Source organism: Anopheles cruzii, chromosome X, assembly GCF_943734635.1.
Source record: "Anopheles cruzii chromosome X, idAnoCruzAS_RS32_06, whole genome shotgun sequence".
Classification (NCBI taxonomy): Eukaryota; Metazoa; Arthropoda; class Insecta; order Diptera; family Culicidae; genus Anopheles; species Anopheles cruzii.
In genome coordinates this window covers 9829378-9851711 of record NC_069143.1, presented here as the reverse complement: position 1 = coordinate 9851711, position 22334 = coordinate 9829378, and the positions used below count along the sequence as shown (strand labels likewise).

The 22334-nt window shown below is 45.5% G+C and overlaps 1 protein-coding gene across 1 annotated transcript; it reads left to right on the top strand.

Moving 5' to 3' along the window:
- Positions 1-938: 938 nt before the first annotated feature.
- Positions 939-16605, top strand: LOC128267287 (lachesin-like). Its single transcript, XM_053004096.1, has 7 exons — positions 939-989; positions 8761-8861; positions 14736-14827; positions 15003-15131; positions 15326-15450; positions 15604-15769; positions 16061-16605. The coding sequence occupies exons 1-7, from the start codon at positions 954-956 to the stop codon at positions 16603-16605; spliced, it is 1194 nt and encodes a 397-aa protein (XP_052860056.1). The 5' UTR covers positions 939-953.
- The last annotated feature ends 5729 nt before the right edge of the window (positions 16606-22334 follow it).

The window sequence follows — 22334 nt, the reverse complement described above, 5'->3', positions numbered from 1 at the left end:
AAAGGCTCCTTCCTACCATCCTGTGTGGCTGTGTGTGTGTGTTTCTCCGCCTGCGGGCTTTTTAACGAACGCACTTTTGAAAGCCCGCTTCCGGTGGCCGTGTGCAGCAACACGACTTTTGCCGCAAAGCACGTACTCTACACGGCGTGCGGCGTGCTGCCTGTCTGCCATAGTCCTACAGGCAACACACACACACACACACACGCACACATGCCATGTAGTGGTGCATCCCGCATCCTGCAATATCCTGCGCGGAATCAATGAGAAATTCTTGTCTACCGTATCGTGTGGTGGTGCTGTTTAATGATCGAACTCGATGATGGATTCGCTATGTGATGGGTACATTCTGATGTTCGGTAAAATATGTCAACCAAAAAAATATTTAAAACGTGTGCCAAATATAGCGAAAATCTTTCAACAGCAACTGACACCACATATCTAGTGGTGGTCCATCTAGTGTTAGCGGATTATAAATTACCGATTACTTGACTTTTAAAACGTCAAACTTTATTCTGGAAATTGTCAGTATTTAGTAAAAACATTGACATTTACGAAATGATGCGACTCTCTGCTATACGCGCGCTGGCATAAAATTGGAAAATTGGGCGGAAAGAACGGTGCAAGAGAAGCCAAATGTACCAACGAGTGACGAATCCAAACCCTAGATCTCCCTCCAAGTGTTCAGAGACCTTTGGTTTAATATTCCCACTCATTGCATCCTTTTTTTCCCGCCCCCTACACACTGTTGCTGCCGTTGCTGCCACATCACACCCCGGATATGCTGATTCTTACCCGGTTCATAGATCGGTTGGGTGAAGACGGACACGCGAGCCTTGCAGGCCGTTTCGATGGACATCATCACCTCGAACAGGCGGGTTTGGGTGTCCCACTCGGATCCGACCACCTGGAACCTGCACATCCGGGCGGTCCAGGAGGAGGACCGTGGCCGCTACATGTGCCAGGTCAACACGAACCCGATGATGCGACAGGTAAGAGCGCCGATCTCCCAGGTAAGTTGGGTTTTCTTCCAACTTATTTCTTTTCACTAACAAAAAGAGAAGCCAGGACAGGATGTGCCCGAATTCAATCTCTCAAACGGTATCTGATCAATTAAACGGTGCCCCTTAAAACCTTTATAGAGAGTGTGACTGACTTTAATAACAGAAAGTGAATGATATGGCCTCAAAGCGCTGGTGGTGGTCGCGGGGATACGCTATAATAGAAAACGAGTATTGTGATTCTGTGATATTTTAACCTTCTCTGTTTAATTCACTTTAACGCACAAGGATATGTGTTAAAATGCAAGGAATTAGGAAACAAAACATTAGGAAAACTAAACTCACGGTCGTTATCGTTGGCCATTGGACAAGAGTTTGAATGGTTTTCTTTCTAAAAAATCTTCAGATGCATGTAAAGGGAAAAAACCCCGTAAAACACTACCATATACGGCCAAAGCAGACAACGTTTCGGCGTGCCTTGTATCATCTTCATCTGTCTCTGCTGCTTGCTCTGGCGACAGTGCAAAGAAAAGCAGCCATCGTCGTCGTCTTTTTGGGCGCACAAATTGGCACCATTCGCGCGGGGCGAGCCTTCGTAATGCGGAACAAACCAATCATCGGAAACAGTCAGTCAGTCTTCTTCCGCCCTTAACGGGGTTACTACCTAAGTGTGTGTGTGTGCTGAATTCACTTCTGGTGAATAACAAATAAAGCACGAAAAGAGCCAAACACACGAAAGCAATATCCGCGCTGCTGCGGCGCTGGCCTGGCCTGTGCTGCTACTCGACCCGACGCTGCTAAAGGGTGCAAAGAATTGTAATACGTGCCCTGTTTCCACAATAAATGAAGATTAGCATCTTCTGTGCCAATGCGTGTGTAGCACGTGGCGCGGCGCGGTGCGCACAGTATGAGTCATTAAATCTTTAGACAGACGCAAAATAGTCGCCCCACCGATGGGGGTGAGGGGTGGCAGGATACAGGAAGAGTCTCGGCCACTACAACACACCACACAGCAGATGGTGAGTGGGCGCGGGCCACAGATGGTTCGAGCCCATTTTTTCTTCTTCCGGTTTTCTTGTGAAAAATGAACATAACTTCCTTAGCATACACGATATCACCTAAAGTGGTGCGTAAGTGCTTCAAAGGGTTTTCATTTTCAGCCGTCCACTCGGAACATCTTACGAAGAAGGGCAGGAGTCAGTCGTCGCATACTCTTCGTACAAGCAGCTGGTTGGCAGTAGTCAAGCTTTGTTCTTGAAATAATACTACTTTTTGGGCTCAACAATCTTTTTCCAAAAGCTAATTTGAAAACCAGAAAGCTTTCACCATTTAGCCGGGGTGGGAGTGTTTGTTTAAACCTTTTGTGTGAACCTTAGCATGATGAACATGATGAACTACCCAGCCCCGCTCTTAATTCGTCCAATTTTTTTTGACAAGGGCCAGTTGTTTTCTCTCTCAAGCTTTTGATAACCGTTTTCTTGCAATACTAGTGCTGGTGCTAATCCTATCTTTATTCTTCCTTAATGTACTCCCCAATACTAACGACCACTAAGATTATATTTCGGTGATGCCTAAAACTGATAATTGTGTCTCTAAAAATCGGGTCGTTTTCTGGCGCCGAGAATTGACGCATTCTAAGTATTTATTTGCCCCCCAGAGAGGGTAGTGTAAATAAATCTGTGTTGATAAATTAAACTTACTATACGCGCGTGTGTGTACATTGTAAACCGTTTATTTTTTTGGACACCCGTGGTGGTGGTGCCCAGTGTTGTTTGTGCTGCGCTACAACGCGCACGGACGAAACCCCGCGGTCGGCTCAATGGTAAAAGGAGGCCAACCAATGCTCCTTTTAAGGAGTAAAAGAAAAACCAGACCTTTTGCTTCACCCCCCAGACATGTCAGGACAAGCGGGCCCCAAGGTTCGGAACTATCCGAAACCGGAACAACGGGGCTCGTTCGCGGACACACTCGTCCAATCGTCCGCAATATTTGTCGCCAGCCTGGTGCGGCGACACAAGGACGACGAAGACCACAAACCGTGCACGCTTTGCTGCTGCTGCGGCTCCGGGACTGGTGTGAGAGACCGGAGAAGTCGAGGCGTCGAGGAGCGTGTGAAGTGCGGCGATCCGGAAGAGAGCCAATAGAGCGCGCGGAAGGCACGCGCCACGCTATGCTCTGCAGGGTGATGGCAGGGACAGGGTGAAGATTTCGCGGTTGAGGTCTTGAGCGAAAGAAATGGCGTTTCGAAGAGGATACTGTCACAGCGCGCGTGACACACAAACACAAATTTCTATACATTAATACAATTACTTAATTCTATTGAGACATTTAAGTATTTAATATTATTTTGAATATTTCAATATGTCTCTTTGTATTATGTCAATATGTCTTAGTATTTGTTCTCTTCATTTTTATTGTCAGCCTTTTTTAAACCCACGTACCTACTGTGTGTGTGTGTTTAGTAGTCCACAGTTGGTAGTGGCGACGTGGCGTGAATGAATAGAAAAGGAATTAGGACGCGAACGGGAAAGGGGAAGAGAAGGACAGTAGTATGGTAGGGTTGTGCACAGTGCAACAAAAAATAGAAAATAAAGGAGAAAAAAGCCAAAGGCGAGGGCAAATGAGCGAGCGGCGAACAAGTGTTAAGTGTCGCCAACCCCCGGGGGAAATGATGAGTGTAAGGGACGAGGGATGTGGCGGGGGGGGGGGGGGGGGTTAACAAAGTAAAATACGGCGGAGCGGGGGTGATATTTTCATGCCACTTTCGCGTCACGCAGAGAAGGGTTCTCTGGAGCAGCAGTGTAGCAACAGTTACACACAGCAGCCAAGGCAGGAAAGGTTTAAGAATTTGCTCAACTAACACACACCCCCAGTAGGAGGAGAGGAGGGAGTGTGAAGAAATGTTTCCTTACTTCCCGGCCCTTGCTGTGCTAAGTGATGTCTCTTCCCTCCGCAGGTTGAAGGCCGTGAAATCGCTTGCCCTTTTGGTTGGCTTTCTGTGTCTGGAGAGAGGGATATTCTCTGCTGACTTCTGTAACGTTGTGTTTTTACGCGCCAATAAAGGCAAACATTGATAAATGGATGGATCAATTCCTAATGTCGCTTTACATTTTTCTTGTGGGATTCACAAAAACGTTCACCCGTTAGTCCTACTTCTTGGAGGCAGGCATCGTTGTCGCACGTAATATTTTCGTATTTGATCCATAATCCATCCATCCATAGATCCATTTGATCTATAATCCGTATTTGTACGAAAAAATGTACATATACGAAAAAAAATACAAAAATAGTAAAGCAAGTGTCACCTTGACAAGCGAGCATATAAACATGAAACTTGGTTTGATATCCGGTACTGTACGAGATATCAATCACTACCAGCAGCCCCCCCATCTACCGAGAAAGTAACGGATTTCTGTCCCCAACCCAACATTTGGCATCTACGACTGAAAAATGTCTTTGACAAATATCATGTAAGCAAAGCAATAGAGTCGTTACAAGTTTCGGGCCAAAAACGGGCCACACCATCCCTCATTGGGAAAGACCCTTTATTCAGTGTAGTTCGGATATTGCAGTGACCCACGACGATACTCCGCTTGAAACATCATCCCTGAATGTGCGAGAGAGGGAGCAGTCCTTCTCGACGGCGCAGCACACTCCAGACGTAGAACCAGATATCGAAGAGTGTGACCTCTGCTTTGGGTGGTGGTAACCGTTCTATTATGGTCGCGAAATTCAATTACCAGCACCACCGTACCGTGCTGGTGTGCCGCCTTGTGTCTCAGTTTTCCAGGGACGCCTTCGTCGCCAGATTGGTGGTGGCGGGGATCGAGGGAGGGTGGGGCGTGAGTATAAATCGGACGCCACTAAATTATGGATAATTAAATACAGTTTATTGTTTCAATTACTTAGCCATTTTTTTTGGCTTCTTCGCTCCTCCAGCCCTTGGTTTAGAGTTTTCCTCTTCCGTTGCTTGGAAAGGAGAGACGGAGGGGGAGGGATTGGGTGAGTGGTGTACATTTCGAGTGCCGAGTGCTCCCCAACCTCATCCTTGCCCGCTCCCGTTCGCTGCTGCTCTCTAAACTTCCACGTGAAAGTGGGTGATGTTGTTAGGCTCAACAGATGCTACCACAAAAGAATTAGAGCGACGAGGGGGGAAATTACCGAATGAGGCAGGCAGGAAGTGAACGAAAGAGAAAGCGGTCACAACACAAGGAGTAGCAACAGCAAGCAAACAGAGCTGGCATGTTGCGAGGATTAACATCTTTCGACCTCTTCCTCCGAGTAGCAGCAGCAGCAGCAGCAGCAGCAGCAGAGTGTGGGAGGAATAGCACAGACAGAAGGGGTTTAGGATAGAAGGTGGTGGGGGGATGGAAAGATAATGAAGAGCCAATGAGAGTCCTCTGCGTCCTCTACGCGTGTGTGGGTTGAGTGCGGTGGACCGGAAAGAGTGGGCAGTAAATCTGGTCCTTTTCTGTCTCCCGTCTTGTTGTGGCTGCTGCTGCCTGTGACTACCCGACGCGTTACGTTTTTCATACTGCACGAGGTGCTGTTGTGGGTAGGCTGGCGGCGGGGGGGAGGTATTTTGTAGGAAACAGTCATCTGTGGAGCGCGCGCCGGCTGGAGAAACGATGGAAACATAGAGCGTCCATAGACATAACCATCGACCTGGGCAGGAACAGCGGCGCACCCTATAGCCGAATCGGGAAGTACAGTATTTCTGAGGAGGGAGGGGGGAAGATTAAACAAATTGCTGCCCCACACCACCCGCGCTCTCCCCAGACAAAGCTACAAAGCTACTTTTCAGCGTCAGTGTTTTTGGTACACGCTTTTCACATTATTCAACGCGCACCGCGCATCATCATCCATCCGACGCGGCGGCGGCCACATGTAATTGGTCGCGGTCTCGCATTGCCTGAGCTCTGGTGGGCGGGTGACTGGAGGGGGGGATTGCTGGCTCCTTGGCCTAAAGAAAAGGAGGTACTACTACACCACCATCTCTAACGCAGAGCTTCAGAAGATGTCAATCTGTTTTGGACCGAAGACTCAGAGATAGTCAGCTGGTGGCTTCACGCTTCTTGTTGTTGTGGGAGCTGCGCCAAATGTTGTCTGCCCTATTGCCCAAAAAAATGGTCAGTCCAGACCCCAGCGATATCACGTTCTTCTTGCGCGCTGCGACAGATTCTTGCTACTCCAAGATTCTTCAATGTCCACATGTTCTACAAAATGGCTAGTGGTCTGGTCTAGGCAATGTGTGATGGATAGTCTACGACCTAAATAAACCTGCACGACTCTATCCATTTCCTGGGTATAATCAACACCCCCCAATAAGACGTTCTCGTTCATGCCGATTCGAGTCAACATTATCCAAGTAGCTGTTGACCCAGATTAATCTATTGACATTTGTTTCATAATGCCAATAAAAGGCTTCCCAACTTCTGTTGAATCGTTTCCAACAGCTCCATTAGCACAGTTCACTTTTCCGAAGAATATAGAAAGCATGCCACTGTAAAATGTTACTCTTTTTCCCCAATTTCCCCTTTTTTTAATATGGCGTAAACTTTTTGAGTAGAGTGATGTCGTCAATTAGATAACTCTACTACTACGTTTCGAATGTTTCCGACACATAAAAGACTACGTTTATTGTGACTCACCAACAGCACTAAATCTACTGTCTAGAAGTTGTAGTATTCATATTCTACCCCCACATCATTGTGCGTGTGTATGTGAAGGCAGAGGAAGAACAGGAACACAACAACTTCGGGCTCAATTCACCAGCCAGAGCCAGTCTCTCTAGGTTCTCCACGGTCTTTAGCAGCTGGTGGGTTCCGTAATGCTCTTCTCTGTCACGTGTTTTGACCAGCAGGCAAACACACCCACACACCCCCCGTCTGCTGTGTGTGGTGGCTGAGCTGAGCGCTGACCCAACTTATCACATTGTCAGCCTAATTATAAAACAATCTATCTCTGCGGCGCGAACGACAGCGACAGCGCCATGACGAGACGACGAGACCTGCCGCAGCGGCGCGCAGGATGCTAGCGGCGGCGACCCCTATCGCCGCGTGTCCTGTGATCGCGTCCCTTTCCATGAAGGACCCCGGACCTCGCATCGCACCAGATGGAAAGAAGGGCATTTACGACGTGACTTCAGCCGGGCGGGCTCTCGACAGTCGCGTGGTCCGAGATATGATGATCCGCGCATGCCGCGGTCACCGGCCGGCGGCAACTCTGATTTGTTTAGACATTATGCCCGACTTGTCCAGACATTATGCTCGGCGGAAGCCGCGGGGTGTGGTTGGTCGATGGAAACTTATTTAACATCGTCCTGTCTCGTCTGTTATGTCTCTACGACTACCAACAACAACTACATCACACAACATCATCAGCAACAACAGTAGAGACGTCGGCGCGAAAAATGTGGAAACAGCGAAAAGTCAAGAAGGCAGATACCAGACACACTGCATGCAATCCCGCAGAATTCCCCCGTTGCAATGGCGAAAAAGGGGTGGTCTTGGTCAGCCCCTTGCCGGTCTGTGATACGAAACCTATCGGTACCTCGGAAGCTACCTCCGGTGACGGCGACCGACCGATCGACCGCAGTGTAACTAGTTAGTTTATTAAGCTACTAAAATGTGTCTCTCTAGAAGCACGATTCCGGCAGCGTCGTACCTGCCACGGGGCATATCCTTCGTGCTCACTCCACTCTCAACAGATCCTGATCAGATTAACGCAGCTCATCTCGTCGTCGTCGTCGTCGTCGTCATTAGCGTCAGTGAGAATCTCTACACCGCGGCGAGGCGGACAGATATGAACAGCGCAATTAATATAATCCAATTCTTCTCCAGTCAACCGCCGCCCACTAACCACAAAGACTGACACTGACTCGTCACAGCACCATGACAACAACCCAACTGTGTTGTTCCGCCGTTGTTGCGACTTCATTCTCTTGGACAACTTTTTTCCATCGCTGATATTTTTGTGGATACACCAACTTATTCCATCTTTTGATGCGCTTGTGATGAAATTGGAAGCGGGGGCGGCCAAAGATTTGCGCATATTATCAACAGAGAACACGCCTGTCACGCTATTTGAGTCCACAACTCCGTAAAACACAACGTTACAGAAAATGGCAGACTCTCTGGAGCGGTGGACTGCTCGGTGGTTTGGTGGCTTTGTTTCTTTTCTATTTGACGCCGGCATTGTTGTTTGAGTTTACTTTAGCTCTTCTGAGGCCTTACTTGACCCTTAGCTAGACGTAGTGAACCACGAAACCACTAGTGTGTTTGCTCTTAAAAGCTTCTTCAATAGATATCCGTCGATCCGTCGAAATCAACATCGTTTGATATATTATATACCACTAACAAATTATTCACTATACACTCTCTCAGTTTTGCAATCATTTTCGTTGTCTTCTAATCTTTTGTTTCAAACTCGTTTCTCCCACTCATTTTCTTCTCGGTTTCACGAACACGAAAAATCACATCCGCTGCTGCTGCTGCTGCTGGCTGGTTCATCCCTCTATGTTACGTCGCGTCACTCTTGCAACTCGCTGGACCGCGAAAACTCCCGAAACATAAAATCATCTCTCTTCGTCGCTGTTGTGTGTGTGTGTGCGATGCGGAAACGGAAATGGAACACGAAATGTAAAATACGTCCAATTTACCGGCCTGTCATATCCCGATGATGATTTGGCCCTGTGGCTGCTGCTCGTCGTCATCGCCGCCCCACCCCCACCACCACCACCACCCTCCTGTGCACCACACAGGAAGCCTATCTCAATGTTTTAGTGCCACCAGATTTCATTGCGGAAAATACCTCGTCGGACGTGATTGTACCGGAGGACAGCACGGTCCAACTCACCTGCAAGTAAGTTTTTCTTTCCTTTTTTATGTTATTTTTAACGAGACAAAAGAGAGAGAAAGTGGGAGAGAAGAATGGAAGAAAACGTATTGTTGTGATCGCTTAAAATGTGCTGACGACGAAGTTGTGAGGCACGCGAGATCTGTTCGGGGTCGCGTGGGCCCTGATTATTTCATGTCCGCAACTCTCGCTTTGGTTTCTCTCTCTGCCTCTAAAAACGGGGGGGGGGGGGGGGGGGTCGTTTTGTCAGGGTGTGTGCAGCACACCCCCCCCACCCTTTCGTTGACACGCTGTTAGCTGGGTCATATGCTGCTGCTGCGAGGCCTCTGTGGCCGAAGAGTTGGCCTCAATCGTTGAGCACAAAACACCGGTGACAGCGCGGCGCAAGCAGTAGCCCAGACTGGCTAGGCAGACGCTGGCTGGCGCTCATCAATCTTTGACCCCCAAGTGTCACCCCCCAAGTTTCCCCCCGGAAATCGTCATCATCAGCACCCTCCAGGCGCGTGTAAGGCTTCGCTTTCGCAACGACGACACGCGGAGAGGATCCCACAACAAGCGGCACCCCCCGGCGGATGTTGGTGATGATAGGCTGTGTGTGCGGTTGGTGTAGCAAATTGGTGCAAGAATAAAAAAACAAAAAGAGAGGCGACAACACCACGTCGTACCCCACGCTATGTTCGGAACCGGCTGGCGCAGAGAAAGGACATTTTTTTTCCTGTGACATCCACAGTATTTTGTTCATTTAATTTTTCACTCGTCGTTCGTTCGAGATAAAAATTCATTTGTCTAGCCCTCCCCTCCCCCCCCGGTAGGTGGTGTCCGTCCGCCACGTTATCCATTACCACGAGTAGTCATGGGCATGATAAATGAAACAACATAATCTAAACGACATCGTGGTGTCGGTGTCTGGCCCCCTGCCTCTGGGCCATAGAGATTTAGACAATTACCTACTCCAATGGATGATGAGATGAGATGATATGGCGGCGGCGGGAGGTGGCGTCGTTTGCCAGGAGGGGCATGATGCGTCTTCAATCCACTAAGGATTGTTCTTTTGGAAACTGTGTAGTTTTACAACTACCCCACCACTACACGCTCTACAAGGCGCCCTTTTTCAACCATTAGTCGCAGCAGCAGCTATTCTTGTTGCTCTACTGTACTCTCTGAGTTTTCTAAGAAAGCGCAATTTAACAACAGCTCTCAATGTCGAGAGAGGGAGGCCATCGTTTAGTTACAGTTACGTAGTTACGTAGGATTTGGGTTCCGGCAAATGGACCCGGTTTGTGAGGACCCGATCGTTCCTGTACTGAGAGAGCGGAGACGGTAAAACCAACGGTCTGCTCTGTTCTAGTTGCAAAACGATTCTGACCTTAATCTCTTACAGTTAGGGGGTTTATATACAGATTTTTGTGTGCATGAAATGGGGGCACTCGGTCACAATGTTCTGCGGCGGTGTTGTTGCACTTTCGTTTAGCCGTAGCTTTTCTAGCGTGTGTATATTTTGATGCGAGCATCTCGACACCTAGACGGTTGGGCCTGTCCAAGCACATTTTTATTTAGACCTTCAAATGCCGTTCTGCTCGTGCAGCAACAAGGTGTGTTCAGAAAGTTCTGACAATTTGGTATTTACGCGGGCTTACGTTTGTTCGATTTTTGATTTTTTTGTGGCGTTTGGTTGCTACTCACGTCACTCACTTATGGTGACAAGTTCGGCCATTTTGAGTATTCAGTCCATTTTTGACAGCTGTTAAGTTTGAACGTGTTTTGGTTCATCTTCGATTTTGGTCTATTCCAAAAAATGGATAGCGAAGAATCTGTATCAAATTTTGTGTGAAAAATGAACCTAAGAGCGCGGACGCATTCGAAATATTAACCCTGTGACTTATGGTGAAGCTATCAAGACATAACTAGCTATTATTGACATATGGCAAGATAACGCCACAAAAAAAACACAATTTTTGTGGTTTGAAATACACTTTATTATCCATTAGTATTTGTTTAGGTCTGAAAACAGAAATGAAAGTTGCTAGGTGTCTAGGGCTTCCAGTAAATCTCTTTCAGTCACTTAACGATTTTCCAATACACCGGATATCCGGATACGATACTATACGCGATACCCTCCGTAATATTTTACCGCAAAATTTATCGCACACAACCCCACCTTTCTGTATTTTTTTTTTTGTTCGGCCAGGCGATAAACTCGCGATTTGCCTCGAACACGAAACGCGAGTCTATTAATGGTAATCGAAACAAACACTGCTGCAACTAAGATTTTGTCTATAAAATCGGTGCCTTCTTAATGACTGCCGGGGGGGTGATATGTTGTGCACCCCCACCTGGGCGTATGTTGGTCAAAATTTTCAGGCACGCGCTTCTCCGTTTGTGTAGCGTGGAACAATAGACGAACCGGGCGGTACTTACTCGTCGCGTCGTCGTTGTCCTTTTATGTTTATGTTGGGCGCGGGGGGCAAGAGAAGCGTTGACGAAGCAATTACCACCCATCCTCAGCATCATTGTCGGCCCGTCCGTCAGCCAGCCAGCCCGTCGACATGGAGCAAATAAATATGCGATAATTGCATTCGTTAACACACAAACGTGCGTCGTGTTCAAATCACTTCAAAAACTCTACCGGTTGGTGTACCCCCTCCCCCCAATATGGCGTGGCTCCCGCAGCATTTGAAATGTTAGCACGCGTACGAAACAAGGCCCATCCTAGCTGCTCTCGTTGCTTGCTACTACTGCACATTTATTAGCCGTAGTCACACACCGCCCCGCAATGTCCGCTCTCCGCAGAGTGAGGTGAAGGCGCAGCACCCCACAGCACACTGCGTGAAGATATGGAAAAAGGGCGAAGAAAAACTGCAGCGCGCCGCGCTTCCCAAATATGCAAATCACATCCAACCCAGGGCGGCTGGCGCTCCCTGACCCAAATACAAGCATTTCTAGGCAATTAAAAACTTCCGCAGCACTGACCGATTGATACGCGACGGGGCGGGGGTACATCTGCACAGCAACTCTGAGCCCCCCCCCCCTCCGCCGCACCACACCGCGCACTCTGGGCGGCGCATCATCAGGATGGGGGGCGATGATACAATCCGGTCACGTATTTATTATTAGAAGAGAGAGTGAAGCGATGGCGATGGACTTATGGAGAATAGGTCATATAACGCCCAGTGGCACCCCCCACCCCACCCGTTCGTGTGTCACCACCCCTTCCCAATCGTCACGTACACTAGTGGTGTAGTGGGGGCTGGTGGGTGCCCCCAGTGCGCAACGCTTCGTAACGCAAATATAGCGTCTCGTTTGTTTGTGAAGTTACTATTTTGTTTGTGCGCTGGTTATTATTGATCAACAAGGTTTTTTTTTTCCCGTCTAGTTTGCCTGTTTTGGACTTGACTGCGCAGTCTATGTGCCCAGGCAGCGCGAGTCTGCAGGATGCGATCTGTATGTCGCGATATAGGTAGCGTTCTGCAGACCGGCGTCAGGCACACAGGATATAGGGTAATCCATCAAGTGAAGTGTTTGGATTTGACCGAATCTGCCGATTACTACCGACTTTGAAAGCGTCAGCTTTGATTCGGGAAATTGTAAACATATTTAGTAATTTTAGTGTTTAGTAACCCCTTCCGGTGACTCGCGCTGTTCAACGCGTTGCTCAACTTCAAACTGTACGAAATTTGATGAAAGCTCATTTCCACCTCGTCGGTGGTTATGTTAGCAGAATGTGCACAATGTTGTCGTATTTGGGGCTCTCAGAAACACGAACACCCACAAGTCTCGTCGTGCACCAATGAGAAGTCAATGTTGAAGCTAAATGTTGCCGAGAAAGTTGCATTCGAATGCATTTTTGTTCCATTTTCAGCGAATGCGGCACCCATTTTGCAAACAGCTTTCACGAACAAAAAACTTCAGTCAAAATATTGGTTATAGTGCTCAATGAGATGGCTATGACTTATACTAAATCGCATTCAGTGATTCGACGATTTTCCAATACGATATTCTGTATTTTTGCTATGATTTCTGGTGTTGTGTCTGTTTTTTGACGTTTTTAACATGGATCGTCTTGAAGGGGCTAGTAAGACCACGTTTAAACTCAGAAAACCCCCCCTTTCATTGTACTAAGTGAATGTGAAGAGTCCTTTTGCTCTTGCAACATTCGTTCATAAATCTCCTTTGCTTTCAAACCTTTAAAAAAAATTAGATCACTGTACGATGCTTGATTTTTTCCATTGTAAAAAATACTGAGACATGTCGATGACCGATTGGAATAAAACTTTCACATACGTTTATATGAAGAGTGTACCAATATAACAAAAAAAAGTTAGGCTGGTAGCAGCGCCCTTTGTTACCGACCATACGAATTTATTGAACACACTCTAGTATCTATGCATTTTTGCCTTTTTACACGGTTCTCCAATGGTCGAAGAAAAATTTGGCAAAAAGAGACTTCTGCCCGTTTAAAGCGTTCTGCAAAACTCAAACCGAATTAACCACCATTCAGACATTAGTGTGTAGTGTGCACCATGTCCTCGGAACATGGTGAGTGCATCAAAACTGATCGACCACAAGAGCACACCGGTCATCGGAGTGTTACGGAGGCCGGCCGCGGATGTGTACAATAAACACTCGCACACGTGGCACAACCACCCCCTAGCCAAAGTTCATAACTCCCCGGGCTACACAATATATTGGCTAGTTTCATCATCCACCGTTAACGATGGTTGATGTTAGTGGCCGATGGGGGGACTAAATTAATGCGCGCCGCGGGGCCAGTCAGTATGAACTTCCGCCTCGGCGTACCCGTAATTAACAATAATCTTCGTTAACCAAAGAAATGGGACGCGTGATAAGAGTTCAAGTCGTAAAATGAAGTACAAACACCCCACCGATTCGCACAACGACTCAATAACGTTATGACACAATTGATAAGCGGTGCAGCTGGCGGGCAAAGTCGTTAAAGTATCAGAAGAAAGTCGTTAATATATTAATAAGCAATCACATCCGGGGTCACGCTTGGCAAAAGCAGAGCATCATCGGATCAGTAGAACACGGGCTGCTTAATCCGCTGCATCTTTTGACGCACATCCATTTAGCCGTGAAAATCACGCAAAACAAGTGTGATGTTTTGCGCGAGTCCAAGAATTGCCCCCTCGAGCAATCTCTTGACTCGCAGGTAATGAGTCCCCCCCCCGTGAGCAAGAGCATCCTTGAGGAGGAGGAGCACGTTACACAATGCCCCCCACTCAAACCTTGCGTGTTCTGGAGCATTAAAAAAAGCAGCACGCCTCACCTTGTGGTGCAAATAAAAAAGAGAGGCCAACTGTGTGTGATCTTTGATTTAGTATAAATTTTCAGTTGACAATGAACCCCCTCCGACCCGCAATCCATCGGAGTGTGAACGGAAGGGATGTTCATATCATTATCGGTCCATCTTGTTAGAGGACACAGTAGTCCACTCACTTCAGTTGACTGATCTCTCTGGGGTGGCGTCAATAAGCGTTCTCGACCGAGAAAGGCATCGGTTGAGAGCACAATCAAGTGCCCCCCCTTTAATCAACCTCCTCTTTAAGACCAGCCAAGAGTCGTCTTACGGTGGCGGCAGCACTCCCTTCAAGAGAGAAGTACTAGGGCCATCTATGTCATGAATATGTTCCCCCCAGACCGATGGCTGCCAATCGTTGCCCTAAACATTATTCTGCCAATTTAGTCAAAATAAAGTAAACGTTTCAAATCAGTCAAATGGCTGTCATCATGAAATCGTATGTAAACATCTTACCAAGCAATTAAACAATTTGATTACTACTTTGAAACAATATTAGGGGCATTATTCATCTACGCATATTTATTACTAACTCTCGTTTCTCGTTTTCGCGCCAAATCCAGAGCAAAGGGGGACCCAGATCCGACTATCACATGGCGACGTGAAGATAACAACGACATCATTCTGAAGGACTCCGGCGGCATGAAATACTCAGGTAGGGATGAAGTGTCTCGTATCCTGCTATTGGATGCGCACCGCCGTACTGTTCTATTGGTTCTGCGGGCGCGCCGCTTCAACAGGCGGTAGAACCAGTAGAAATGATTGGCAAAACATTATTTAATAACTTACGTCATTGGTTTTGTTTTCTACTTCCTTGTTTCGGTCATCAGCGCGATCGTATGTGGGAGACGTGTTGACGTTGACGAAAGTCTCACGCCATGACATGGGCGTGTATCTATGCATCGCTACCAACGGCGTTCCGCCCTCGATTTCGAAGAGGATTTTACTGGGCACAATTTGTAAGCATTAACCCCCACACCAGATTAAACTGTTTTTCCCGGAATGTTCGTTCACCAGTGCGAACCTCAAATCATACATTTTTCAAAAATAAATAACGCGATGATGATCAGACTTAGTTGCATCAGGGCATCTTACACGCAGCTATCTCTTTCACCAAACTATTGATATTTTCTTATTCTACTACACCATTTAGTCCCGCCGGCGATAAAGGTGCCAAACCAGTTGATCGGAGCTCCTCGCGGATCGAATGTCAGCATGGAGTGTCTGGTCGAGGCGTACCCTCGCTCGATCAATGTCTGGGTAAAAGATACAGGTAACATGATTTCAGTAAGCTAACCGTACAGCCGCCGCTAATCCTTTTAACGCTGAGAGATCATTTTTGATAGGCTTACGACGACGCCATTAACATGTTTGAATTATTTTTGCTAACCGCGTGTTATTACTATAATTTTTCACGTAGGGGTGTTCAACATGCTCGTAGCATCACCGAAGTATGCCGTGCAGGAGGCCGTACAGTCGATGTACGTAACGAAAATGGTGCTGACGGTGCGCGACTTTCAGAAGGACGATGTCGGAACATATGTATGTCTTGCGAAGAGCTCGCGCGGTGAATCTGACGAGATCATTCGGCTGTACGGTATGTACCAACCAATACCAACCACCCCACCCCACCCCATTGGATTTCTCTTATCCGTCGCAACCGTCCGTCTTAGCTTCCTGCAACACAGAGATGCAATCAAATTAAACTTCAGAAAGCAATCTGACAACAACGCGCTTCTATCAATTGGGATTAACAATTGGGATTAACAATTGGATTGGTCCTTAGCTACATTACCACATGTGCTGTGGAATGTTTTCAGGAATAATAACACCCTTCCGTCTTTCTCTCTCTTTCCCTTAACCGGTGTGTTCGGATCTTTGTGCACAGAAATACCTGGACCAAAGCGGAAGCTGTCCACACCCAGATACGATCAGAACGAGATCACGGTCGGCAGAGACGGCGGCGGACCTCATCCTGTCGACAAAGGCGGCAGGGTCATCGACGATAATGACGAGCAGCAGCAGCACCACCAGCATAAAGGCGATTCAGCCGAGGATGGGTTTGATGCGGGCAAAGAAGCGATCGACGATATCACCGATCGAAACCATCATCATCTGTCTTCTTCGACGTCCGTCGACCACCCTAAAAGCGTGAACAGCCTTCTGGTGGCAGGCGGTGGTGGTGGTGGCGGAGCGGCGGGCAAATCTCATCTGCCCACGACCAAGACCGTTACACGCAAACCCACGACGGTGCGCAATGCGCCGGATGGGTTGGGCGACGAAAATGCCGCCAACCCTTCGGGGCATGACACCGCCATGTCATCGGCGTCCTCCATCTTCATGGAGTACCTATACCAGAGACAATCAGCATCATCGTTGCCGCTCTTCACGCTACTGAACGGCGCCATTCTGCTAGTAATGTTGCTGCAGTGATGTGAAGATCAGTGCGCCCCCCCCACTGTAGAGGTGCCAATTTATAATTCGTATTCTTTCTTTCGATATTACTTGATTCAAATATTTTCTCATACAAAAAAAAAAGAAGAAAAGTTTCAACCATTTTGGTTTGGTTAAACTCATTTAGAAAAAGAAAACTTAGTGTATCAGTGAAGAGGTGCCAATTCATAATTCGTATTCTTTCTTTCGATATTACTTGATTCAAATATTTTCTCATACAAAAAAAAGAAGAAAAGTTTCAACCAATTTGGTTTGGTTAGAAAAAGAAAGCTTAGTGTACCAGTGAAGAGGTGCCAATTTATAGTTCGTACTCTTTCTTTCGATATTTCTTTTTTTTAATATTTTCTCAAAAAAAAAGTTTCAACCATTTCGTTAAAAAAATAACCCCAGTGCTCCCCAGTAAAGAGGGGCCAATTTCTCATTCGTATTTTTTCATACAGTTTGAATTTCCACTGATTTGTTCGCGTTACTATTAATATACAGAGACGGAGAAATTTGCAATGTTGTTACATTTTGACTACACAGACCTTGTTGCCAACACACATTGTAAACTCACACACGTGTAACAATCAACGAAATGGAAGCTTGAATTTGAACAATAAAAACATATGTTGTATTGTGCGCATGAAAAAAGTGTTCCTTTTTATCAAGTTTTCTTCTCTTGTCTTAGCAAAAAATCGAAAACAACTTGATCATTCCTGAATGGTCCATGAAGCCTATGAAAGCTATATTGAAGAACGCACCTGAGAAAACCAAATGTTGTTTCTTTTGCGGAACAAATTTGAGCTGTTAATTTGGGAAATAATAGCAGAAGAAGTTGATTTCCTTTGAATTTTTGGTTTTGGATTTTACAGCCCAAGGAAATACGAGGTTTGTTCAAAAAGTATCGCGACTTTTCAATTTCCGCGGGCTACGTATATCCGATTTCCGATGTTTTTGTGGCGTTGGATTGCTACACATGTCAGTGATTTTTTGGTGAAAAGTTGAAATTTTTTGAAAAATCAGTCAATTTTTGACAATTTTTTTAGTGTGCACGTGTCTTGGCCCATCGTTGATTTTTGTCTCTTCCAAAAAATGGATGGCAAACAATCTTTATCAAATTTTGTATGAAAAACGAAATTAAGTGCTCGGACGCAATCGAAATGTTGATTGTGGCTTATGGTGAAGCTTTTAAGACCAAAAGCATTGCTTATCGGTGTTTCAAATTTTTCTCAGTAGGCCGAGAAGATGTGAACGTCGAAAAGCCTACTTTGATCGATTGCGAACAGTTTTGCTTGCAGGTTTCTTCGATTGCAGGGTCGTGTTTCATCACGAGTTGTTGCCAAAGGGTAGAACGGTCAATAAGGAATATTACCTAAAAATTATGTGCAATTTGCGCGAAGCAATCCACCACAAACGTCTGGATTTGTGGAAAAACAAAAATTGGCTTTTGCGACACTGCTAACACATCGTTGTTTCTGCGCGAATTTTTGGCCAAAACAACTCTCTAGTGATGCCAAAGCCACTTTATTCCCCAGATCTAGCCCCCTGTGACTTTTTCTGTTTTTTTCTGTTTCCAAAACTTAGATTACCGCTTCGTGGTCAATTAGAGTTTTGGCGTACACAAAAATCGACGATGCGTCAAAACACGCCCAAGCAAAACAGCTGTCCAAAGTTTACTGATTACTCAAAATGGCCGAAATTTTTACCATAAGTCACTGACATGTGTAGTAATCCAACGCCACAAAAACATCGAAAATCGGATATACGTAGCCCGCGGAAATTGAAAAGTCGCGATACTTTTTGAACAAACCTCGTATAGGTGATGTGGTTGTGGACATATCTGAATACCCTATGAACGGGCTTTCAAGAAAGATACATTTTCCTTTATTCTTTCTGTCTCACGGGCCAGATAACTTTTCAATATCATTTACTTCGCAGAGCATATACGTGTGTGTACTTTGAAACATGTCAATAGCCGCCACCGCAGCTCTCGGCGTACACAGTGTGTCCTTTAAATGATGTGTTTTTTGTTTAAAAATGTAAAATGCCACAATAATAATTATTATAGCTACTAACATAGTTCGAAAGATACGTTCTTCCTCTTTCAAGCGCATTCAATTTCATGCAATTAGGACGATAGATTAAGATAGATCTTTATCCGGCGTTAAGAGACTTTATGACGAGTGTTAAAAAAGTAAACAAAGGAACAAACAACCATTCTGTATCATTAACCATGCTTCGTATCATTAACCACGCTTTCAAACTATGTTACTAACTAATAGATATGGCTGCTATTTAAATGAACAATAAAAATCTCGTTATTTAAAGGACATACTGTTGTGTGTATATGTATAGATCAATCAGCAGTGGCAGATAGCAAATTCGAAGTTGATCTGTCGGTTGAAATATCAATTGAAATAAATGCCAGACAGATGAAGTTTGACTCACTTATGGCGGCCGATACTCACTTATGGCGGCTCACGAATGGCCCGAGAGATGACTTATTATAAAAAGTGTTACTTGGGTAAACAGTTTATAATCTATCTATTTACAAACGGAATAATAATAATGTATGTAAAATGTGCGTTATCTAAAAAACTACCAAAATGTGTTATAATAATGCTGCATGTATACATATTTTAAAAGTCTAGCATTAACACACACCGCCTAGCTGAAACAGTCTGTGTTTCAACAGTACTAACATTGCTTCTGAAGTAAAGCTGACTAAACAGTAGTGTACACCCCGGCAGGGAAGGGATCTGGAATGGAGAAGCAAGGTGATGAATGGTTTTAATGGGTAGGCAGAGAGAGAGGCCCTGTTTGTTGGGTGATTCCCACACAAGTATCGGCTCCCTGGGGGGTACACCGAATATTTCTTAACCTTGTGGGATATATAGAAAAGTATTACCGGTGTAAAAACACACAGGAACAAGGTAACAGGATCAGTAAGGTAAAATCAAATTGACTCTGTAAAGTAATTGTATAAAAAAATGAACAAACTATTGAAATGTACCGCACGCCACAACTTTCCCCCAAACACTACTACTTAATTACTTGAGTTGTGAAAAAGGGTTCGTGCCGTTTATTGTAATTGCTTTCTATTAAACTGTAATCAACAGCCCGAATCTTGTGTGTTGTGTTTTTATAAACGTACACCTACAACTGTGTGGCTAAAGGTAAGATTCTATCGCTACTGTCAAATATCGACAAAGGGATTACATGGGCCACAGAGAACACGGGTACAGTGGAAATATATCAAACCTTTATGAACACATGGTAAATATTGAATTGCGTTGAAGGGGGTCCTGTAACGGAAAACTCATGCTAAAGGTGGGTTGAACAAGCACGTTGTGGGACACGGAACAATATTTGCTTAGATAAATTTCAAATGAATGTTTTAACTACAGGTTGAACTTCGAAAAGGCTCGGTGCTCAAACTATGTCTTATATCTTTAGGTATGGGTAGAATATAGATTCCAGTCTACGCAAACATCAAAGCCTATGAAAATAAAGTAAGCTAAGCACGCCTTCTTTTACCTCATAGGACCGTTTCTCTCAATATTGGTACACAATTATATGTGGTTCGTCTGTAAAGCAGCTTGCCGTATACCGATGGGGAAGACGGCACTGCAATCGTATTAGCTTGAACTCAAAACCCGAAGTCGATCAAACTAAGGCGTTAATAATTCGAAAAACGTCCACTAAACATAATAAGAAAAAATCTTAATATTGTTTGTAGCATTAATATGTATTGTTCGTAATTAGTGCTAAGCAACAAAATTAGCTTATATCAAACAAATTTAATTACAAAACCGAATATTTGCCCCCTTCAGGCGCAACTCTTCCAATGTTTGGCCAGTATTGTCTGAAACTAGAGAATTTAGTGCAATAAATATAGGCTTTGGCGGCAAAATAATGACAGTAGTGAAATTAGAACCTGGCGCGCCTAACAATGCCGAAGAAAAGTCATCAATTCGTATAAAGCCGGACCCCTTCACGACTGCGCACGTAAATTTACGGAATGCTTATATTATCTTTACTCTTAACACGTCATTAATTCCAGAATTCCTACCACTATCCCCCACCGCGCGGTGGTTTCGATAGACGATTTTTGGGAAAATTTATAAGTAAGATCCCTCGAAACATTCGCGCCTTTCTGACCTGACCAAAAGAAGGCTTCGAAAAGAAACGAGATGAACACGACCACGAGACCATGTCTGCTCTTTACGACTATGATATCTTTTCCGGTGCATCCTTCTATCGCCTTCTGCTCTGGGCTTATTTTTTATCTTTTTTAAAATTCCTTTTTTTTCGGGATTGTCAGTAGCATTGTCACTAGACCTTCTGTGATCCCCTTTCGGTGGTCTCTGTCGGGACGAAAGGTTGGCTACTTAGATTTTCACCATTATCTGGCCTTCAAAGATAGAAAGCTCGCTCATTCATGAAAATTTCCACGAGTTATTATGAATCGACCCACTATTTGATGTAATTACACATGTTACAACGTTCAAAAATCAAACAATGATACAAGTTCCTTAGCGACATGGCACGGGGAAGGCCCAAACGATTCCACACCCCCACCATATTTTTTCCGTTTCCGTGTTCCGTGAACACTAATGCAGGAGAATATTTCTTATCAACGAGTTCTCTCGCAAGGCTAAAGATTGAACAGAAAGTGCTAAAATTTTTCCGCAACACCTAGGGAGCCTCGCAGATGAACATACTGAAGCGTGTTATCTAGCCGCACCTCAGCTGTTTCTATGCAACACTCACGAAACCGAAACCCTTCGGCCATATGTTTCGCTATCGCTTTGAACCAAAAATTTCCGACTGAAGAAGATGGTAGCCTTATGCTCTCTGTTGCAGAATGGACCCTGTTAACGCCATGTGACCAATTCAATGAATCTTCTTTAACTTCTCGTACCAGGCATGCGGATCCAGATGGTGGCGAATTCAAGACATTCGAAATGTCGATTACTTCCGAACCAATGAGCTGAATATGAACATCGCCACAACTATGAAAAAGAAATCGGTGGTTTTGCAACCGCCGAGTTACAAAACTTTCCATGAAGAAACCCCCCAAACCGAGGAAATGTAGCAAATCCGACGCAAACCGGAAGACGAGTATTTCGGACACGGCAAAAAACCTACAATGCATTGAAAAACTATCGACCACTCGAAATGCCGTATCACGGACCGATAACTCCGGCAAAAGTTTGGTGGCGCGACACTAAAATCTTGAACCCAGCATGTCTTGGAACGTCATCGTTATCATCGGCATCACCAGACATCATCAACTTACCGAGGAAGCATCTTGATCAGTGAACACATTGTCGTTGAGGCAAGTTTCACCAAGTGCACCAGATGCCATCCGTGGGTTGATAAACAATCAGAGCTTAGTTTGACCCTTTTGGCCACTTGGCCTGGTCCGGTAGCCACCGGCTACCGACGACTGAAGTCAAACCGCGGTACACAAATTTGGCGGAAACTGCTGAAAATGATTGCCGCATTTGTGGAACAGCAGCGAAATGTCCTAACCAGCACTTACACAACTGGTTTCTCACTTTGATACGTTTACCGCACAAAAGGGCAAGGAAGTGAAAGAGTCTCGGTAAACTTAAATTGTAATTTTCGATTTTTGCTGTCAGCCTTCCATTTGTTAATGCAATCTGCCCGCTAAGTGTTTGGCACAAACGCCAGAACTAATTGAAAGTTGTGCAGCGATT

What these genes read in the sequence shown, in the direction of transcription:
- LOC128267287 (XM_053004096.1), top strand. Translation starts at nt 954, where the DNA reads ATGTGCCAGGTCAACACGAACCCGATGATGCGACAG. An exon ending in CGGCGGCATGAAATACTCAG is followed by an intron (nt 14,828 to 15,002) that starts GTAGGGATGAAG and finishes TTCGGTCATCAG; the next exon opens with CGCGATCGTATGTGGGAGAC. An exon ending in GGGTAAAAGATACAGGTAAC is followed by an intron (nt 15,451 to 15,603) that starts ATGATTTCAGTA and finishes GGGGTGTTCAAC; the next exon opens with ATGCTCGTAGCATCACCGAA.